The 7,308-nt window shown below is 40.5% G+C and overlaps 2 protein-coding genes across 6 annotated transcripts in view; one reads left to right on the top strand and one right to left on the bottom strand.

Moving 5' to 3' along the window:
- Positions 1-1,196: 1,196 nt before the first annotated feature.
- Positions 1,197-7,308, top strand: part of LOC108257802 (uncharacterized) — a 31,191-nt gene continuing 25,079 nt past the window's right edge. The window contains exons 1-2 of one of the 2 annotated variants that reach the window (XM_017455859.3): positions 1,197-1,450; positions 2,788-2,882. In XM_017455859.3, coding sequence (XP_017311348.1) covers positions 1,343-1,450; positions 2,788-2,882 — 203 coding nt within the window. In that variant the 5' untranslated portion in view covers positions 1,197-1,342. Of the gene's footprint in view, positions 1,451-1,667; positions 1,930-2,787; positions 2,883-7,308 lie in introns of those variants that run through there. The other variant, XM_017455860.3, reaches the window with a different exon arrangement.
- LOC108257803 (uncharacterized) lies at positions 3,834-6,286 on the bottom strand. 4 transcript variants are annotated; one of them, XM_017455861.3, is made up of 6 exons: positions 6,144-6,286; positions 5,565-5,724; positions 5,308-5,481; positions 4,453-4,721; positions 4,230-4,368; positions 3,834-4,114 (listed from the first exon to the last, which is right to left on the bottom strand). In XM_017455861.3, the coding sequence occupies exons 2-6, from the start codon at positions 5,661-5,663 to the stop codon at positions 4,088-4,090; spliced, it is 708 nt and encodes a 235-aa protein (XP_017311350.1). In that variant the 5' UTR covers positions 5,664-5,724; positions 6,144-6,286; the 3' UTR covers positions 3,834-4,087. The 4 variants fall into 4 exon arrangements, with proteins under 4 accessions (XP_017311350.1, XP_017311351.1, XP_017311352.1 ...); XM_017455862.3 differs by having other exon boundaries at positions 5,311-5,481; XM_017455863.3 differs by having other exon boundaries at positions 5,308-5,478.

The raw sequence follows: 7,308 nt of genomic DNA, 5'->3' as shown, positions 1-7,308 counted from the left end.
ACTGAAATTTATAAAAATATATTTATTGGCACTGCTACAGTGTATTTTCAAGTACTTTGTTCAACCCACAGACATACTTTGCTCAGTCCGCATCAAGATTCTCTGTTCTTAGGCATCGTCGTTTTGAAGAGGAAATCCATCCACAAACGATTTAACTGCTCCCTGGCTTTTGGTGATGGAATAGCATGTTTACAATGGAATATGGACAGCTAAAGAAGTGCTTTGCTGAGCACATCATCCAAAGCAAACTTCAGAAAGCCCTAAGAACAGTAAGAGGATCCATCAAACAAAGCACATGGTATACACATCACCTGTATTCATTAATACAATCATCCAATCATCCAGTCATGTGACTGCAGCACAGTACACAAAATCCAGCCGATACAGGTCAAGAACATCAGTTAATGTTCACATCTTTGGTTGTGGCATGGTTGTTGGTATTTCTAAAAAGTATTTCTAAAACTGCTGATTTTCGAACCAGAGAGTTTACACACAATGTTGCAAGAAACAAACAAACAACAAAACAGCTAGTGAGTGGCAGATGTGAGAGGTCAGAGGAGAATGGCCAGACAGGTTTGAGCTGACAGGAAGACAGGTAGACCAATGAGGACCACATCGCAATAGTCAACACGTGAGGATATAAATGCATGAACCAGTGTTTCAGCGTCTTTGACGGTAACGAAGTGACTGAGGCAAGCAATACGACAAAGGTGAACAAATCGAATTTTAGAAACAGAGTTTATATGAGCTTCAAATGATCAAAGATGATGCCCTTTTTAATTTTTTAAATATATATATATTTTAAAACAGTACTAGATGGTTTAATGAGCGTACTATCAATATCACAAGTAAGGTCATAAAGGATATTTTTTAGTAAGTGTTGGTGTTGCGATAATAATGATCTCAGTTTTGTCAATATTCAGTTTTTAAAAGTTTGAGTTAAGCCATCCTTTTAGTTCATTGAGACAGCAGCTCTACAAGCTGTATAGATTTGGATATCATCAGCATAACAGTGGTAACCGAAACTGTGGTGGCGGATAAGTTGACCCAAAGTGTGTATGTATATGCATATATGTGTGTATATATAAATATTGAACAGTAGAAGTCTAAAAACCGATCCCTGAGGGACACCTAATTTCAGAGATACAGTAGGCGACTAATAATCCTGCATAGAAATGATAAACTATCGGTCAGATATGAAGTAAGCCAGGAAAGAGCAGCACCAGTGACACCAATATGACAGACCTGAACCAAGCTCAAGTAATAGAAGAATAGAAAGAGAACCGGAGTCGCTAGAGAGCAATCGGTCATTGACAACCCTTACGAGGGCAGTTTCAGTACTATGAAGAGGATGAAAGCCAGATTGAAAGATGGTCAAAGAGATTATTTTGAGCAAGGAAAGATTGGAGCTGAGAGGCAACAGTACTTTCCAGTATTTTGGAAATTAAAGGTAAGTTAGAGAGAGGAGGAAATTAGAAAGAACAGCAGGGTCCAAGGCAGGTTCTTTAAGAACTGGAGTCACTGCCGCAGTTTTAAGGGTGTAGATCGAGAGATGCAGAAGCTAAAGATATGTTTATGAAGTGAGAAACAGCTACAGAAAGGATAGAATGACAGGGTTTGAGGAGAAATGTAGGAGCAGCATCAAGGGGGAAAGAGCCGCGGGGAAGAAAATGCCACACCTCTTTTACCTCGTATTAATTCCATATAACGTTTTTTTCATAGATTTTTTGTGTACTGGGTCTTGTTTTATCGGAAGTATTAACAATGCTGCTTAATATACAGCTAATTTATAATGAATCAAATGGAGTCTCCTCTCCGTACACGGATCTGTATACGTCATTGCGGTTCTGCCCCGGGTTGGCATGACTCCCACTAGCTAGCTTGTTCAGAACGAACAGGTTTGTGCCGACGACTAGCCGACACCCGAAAGTAAGTGTACATTGTTAGGGACAGAGACCTAAACGATGTAACTAATATTGGAACAAACTAGCGTTATTTAATTTACTTGAAAAAGATTGCATTAATTCCTCGAATGGAATGTAAAGTTAGCTGCTAAACTGTGTGCTAGCCAGCTATGTTGTTATCAGCTAGCTAGCTAGCAGAGAGAGAAAGACTAGTTATGCTCGGAACAGTAATAGGGACCGTCTCTAAAGTAAACATACGACATTGGTATACACGTTTCTAACTTCAATAGCATTTGAAGGGAATGATGTATAGTCATAAAACCAACTGTAAAGTGTTCATATAGGTGTTAGGTATGACACACACCTTTTTATATTTAACAAAATAAACTATTAAATCATATGTAAATTTGATATGAATTTCACTGCCGAATGGGCTCATACACAAAATATACCATAATATAAAGCTCAATAGTATTTGAAGGAAATGACGTTCAGTCACACAACCAACTGTATAGTATTCATGCACATGTTGGCTATAACGCACACCTTTTATATTTTTGTTATTTATCTCTACAATGCATGAACCAAAAAACCTACACAAATGCATAAAGGGGGATCCAAAAATCTAAAAGGTGTGCATCATACCCAACACTTAGTCGAACACTTTACAGTTGGTTTTGTGACTGTACATCATTCCGTTCAAATGCTATTGAAGTTAGAAAAGTGTATACCAATGTCGTATGTAACTTTAGAGACGGTCCCTTAATTTGTGCATATCTGAGAAGATTGACCGTCCAACGTCAAGCCAACTTTATGCCAGTCAAATGGATGTGTAATAGTTAGGTTGGTTAACTAGCTAATTGTACTGATTTGACTAACACAGGCATTTGAAAGACAGTGTGACCAGGGGGTGGCCCGACCAGTGAGAAGTATGATCACCAGTAAGATGAAACAGGTGTTCCTGGTGGATCCAAAGAGGTAAAAAAAAATAAAAATAAAAAGTTCAAGCAACAATATTGAAGTTGATTAACTTTTCAGCATATAAACTGTAAAATAAGTTTTCTTCCCCCACAATACATTAATGACTTCATGATCCATATTATAAAGCTGTATTCTCAAATAAATGAAAGCTGTCTGAAAGGGGATTAATTGCTCATCAGGGATGTGTCAGCCAAACATCAAACACAGCAAAAGGAGGCAGCACAGAATCAGACAGATGACATGCACTCATGGTCAGTCAGATAGATGATTAAGATGTCTTCCTCCCACTATTGCTGTAATTTTCCTCTGCAGAGTTGTTGCTAGTAACATATTAAGAATTAGTAGCCCTGACACAAAGCCATGTTTAACTGTAGGCTCAGTGCAGAGCAGGGCCAGAAATTCAGATGTATTTGAATGTTGAAATTATATATAAAATACATTTCACATGAGGGTGGATACCCCCAGACACCCCGTACATGGGCTTGGAAACAATTGGCCCCATTACTTTTAGACAGGTCGAGCCACCCCTGTGGGAAGATATAACATGCACATGGTAGTGTCAAACTTTGGTATCACCAGAAAGAATCCATTGACCCAACCTGCTTTGTGCCAACAGTTAAATCTTCTGGTGGTGTAATGATGTGAAGAATGCTTTCTTGGGCACTTTAATGCCAATCCAGTATAATTTGTATGTCACAGCCTTTGTCAACACAGTGTTGCTGAGTGCAAGCACCACATTATAGCTACAATTTTCCCATCTTATAATGGCTACTTCCAATATGATGATGCACAACAGGGCTCTACACCAACTTTTTTCCCAAGGAGTATGTGTGCTCCTAAATGAAAAAAATTTGGAGCACACAAAAAAATTCAGGAGCACGTTGAAAAAAGTTTTTTTTGAAAATAGTTTATTAAACAAATTATTTATTTCATACTTATACTGCGTGTGCAAAATAACACATTGGCCTAGATGCAAAGGATATCAGTTGTCCAGCTGCTTTTGTATGTTGGCTGTCTGGAACGCATAGGGGTCAGGCAGCAGTCCATGGCAGGAGTGGGATTGAACTCCTCAACAGAAGGCCCCTCCAGACTGATCCTCATCAGGTCTTCGGTGGTGGAGACCCCAAGGCAGCTTCTTGTTGAATTCTTAATGCGGTTCTGTGTACAGAAGCCTCGCTCACACTGAGCGGCTGAAATGGGCTTCACCAGCATAATCTGCACCAACTCCACTATGTTCCAGGGAAAATATGATACTTTTCAATTTCATTTAAACTCTTACCATTAACTTATCAAAACCAACCATAGAAGGATACCATACACAGCCACTCAGTACTGTTGGCCTACCTTGTAATCTTGCCTGTAGGCGTCCTTTGTCAACATGGTCTCCCACAGGCCACTGTGGGACTTGTCCTTGAAATTGTGGCTGACCAGGATTTTCAGCCCCTGCCACTCATCCTGGATTGCAGCCATGTTGCACCCTGATCTGCAGGATTGAACAGAGAAAGTGAGTTTGCAAATATGCAAACATACCATTGTCTCATATGGAAATGCAGTGTCAAATATTTACCTCTCTAGAGGCTCCTTGAAATGCCTCAACAGGTCTGCCACATCATCATTTCCAAAGGTGAGAAGGCTGGCCTGGCCCTTTCGCCATGTGTCAAGGTTTAGCACTCTGAAAGACTTCACTGGGGTCTGGGCACCCTCATCCTTCAGCAAACCACTAAACCTGGCTTTGAGATCTTCCACGCCGATGTTGATGGCTGCATCCATGTGCTGCTTCAACTGGGGATTTGTGAGGTCTGTGAAGCCTTTCAGATTCCCCTTCAGTGTTATTTCCTTTAACAGAAACACACACACCAACACACCATGAAATGTCTGGCCATTTGTTAGCCTAAATTTTTTTAAAAGACTTCTCCAATCTTCACTGCATATCCCTCCATATCCTCTAATTGTATTGTATTTTATTGTATGGTTTCTCTTATAGCCTAACAAACTCTCATCCTAACACACCTGAAATGTCCTCTCATCACCCTGCTGGTGTGCAAGCATGGTCTGGATCTTCTCCAGCATGCCCCTGCTTTTGCCCTAAACTTTAGTGCTTCCAGTCTGTTCACTGTCTTCCTAAACTCTGATGTGGCTTGGGGGAGGATCAGGTCATACTTTGCAGGGTGAGGCTAAGTGAGTATAGCTCCTCAAACATGTCTGAGAGAAAATGGCACAATACACAAAAGAGTGCATTCTCCATTTCCTGCTTTATCTGTTAAGTAGTGAGTAAATAAATATGCAGTAAAAGTGTCAGTTTTTTCCCTTAGCCATCTGTCAATTATTTGATTCTGAAAGTTAATTTGGGTTTTGAACCTTTTTTTTTTTTTTTTTTTTTTTTTTTAAATTAATGGTATTCAATTTACTGAGTAAAACTGACCACCTTTGCCCGCCCTTGAACTTCCGCTGTTGTTGATGCCACGGCCAGGTGCTCCGTGTGCTGGAACTGAGTACTGGCCTTGGTCAGTAGTAGCAAGGTCCTTGTCTTGTCCATTCCGGCACTTAGCTCGTGCATGCACACACGCGCACACATAGTATTGTTTAACATTCTCTGCTAGCAAATACAAATAAATCACAGAGAATCATTTTTCACTATTTACAAACCTATGTGGCATACAGTGGATTGGGATTATATACCTCCCTGCCTCTCTCTGCAGATGGGCAATCACTTCTCCACCATGACTCATGTTCATGGAGGCACCATCTGCCCCAAAGTAAATGCACTTCTTCATCCATGACCCTCCGTCCTCCTCTGGGCAGACAGCATAAAATGCTGCCTTGGTGGCATCCAAAACACCTCAAATGACACAAAAAACAATTAAGTTATACAAAAGTCTTTCTGAAAAACAATTCTATTTCCATTATGAGTAATGATTCAACTTTAGGGCTGCAACTAATGATTATTTCAGTAGTCGACTAATCTGTTGATTAAGTTGGATAAATGGAAGATAAAGATGCTATGAATGAAAGCATAGAATTTGTGTTTAAGTTGGTGTATAGACCTACATCATGCAGAGTTTTACATGGCAAAACCATAGTTTGCCCACACAAATATGAAGTTGTCAGCCTTGATGCTAACCTAGCTAGCAGTGTGATTGTTAGCAACGCAATGGCAAGGGAATAATTTACATTATACCCCGGAGATGAAGTTTTATAATTATTGCAGCCCTATTCAACTTTACACAAGAATAAATCCTATAAAGAGAAACAACTTACCAAGGGCATGGGAGTGCTCAAGGGTCTGTTGTCTGACTAGGAGGATGACTGGCTTCCCATCCTCCAACAAGCGCACATAAACAATCTCACATTCAGTCTCTGTCTATTATACCGGATAAATACTTTGTGGCTTTCAGCTTCACTGGCAGGCTCCCTCTCATTATGTCTCTCTCATTAACGTCAACTCCGTTTTTGTGGTGGAGTCTGATAAGCGCCCCAAATTTGACAAGAGGTTCTTCTTCTTTCGCAGTGAAGCATGCAATGTTTATCTTTATTTTCAGCTGCCTCCTCTTCTCCTCCTCAGATAGTAGCACTTGCCTCCTCAAGGCTGCTGACACCATGCCCGATGGTTTCTCCTGTCTCAACAGGTACAGATCTCTACACTGGATATGCCGCCGCGAGATGTTATGTTTCGTTACGCTATCTCTTTTCAGACGTTGATTTCATGACGCAAACGACGAGTTGCCAGCCTGTTTCTCCCCATTCAAATATTTGCAGAACATGATGTTTTCAAAATCTAGTCATGGGAAAATTTTCAGCCAATTTGCATTAAATTGATCTGTTCTCCCCCTGCCAGCTCCAGCTGACATTGAAGTGAGTCACCATAGGGTCGCTAAAGTTGTTCTCAGCCTCAGGTAAATCTTGCGACGAAACCTCGTTAGTTGAACCTTCCAAATCCACCTCGCTGGATTCCTCTTTCTCTTTGTCTCTTTTTCACTCAAAATAAAAATGAATGGGCTCCATTTTCAACGATGTCTGCACTATTGTACCTTTTTTTCCAGTGTTTACCTGTCTATCATTTAACACTTGACTCTCTCACTTAGAATCCAGCAGTTCCCGCACATTCCAACACTATTTCAGTGATGGGCTCATTGGTTGCGAATCGTCACTTTCATTTGCATAAAGTTAAGAGCATCATCATGCTATGTTCACATTGCACAGTCGTGACCTCGACAACTTTGCGTCCTCTTGCTTCCTTTCCACGTGAAATCAATGGTGTGCTTTGCTTCATCGCGCTGTTGTTGCGTGTATTGAGAACAGCCTGTCACTCACACACTGTGCTCGTAAATTATTTTCCAGTTCGCACTTATCTATTTTTAGGCGTAAATGCGAGTGAAGTACTCGCACTGTAGAACCCTACGCAATGGCACAAAGCACAAGTCAT

The sequence above is a fragment of the Ictalurus punctatus genome, chromosome 25 (genome assembly GCF_001660625.3).
Source record: "Ictalurus punctatus breed USDA103 chromosome 25, Coco_2.0, whole genome shotgun sequence".
NCBI lineage: Eukaryota > Metazoa > Chordata > Actinopteri > Siluriformes > Ictaluridae > Ictalurus > Ictalurus punctatus.
The sequence above is the reverse complement of the archived record's forward strand: the minus strand, read 5'-3'. Positions and strand labels throughout refer to the sequence as shown.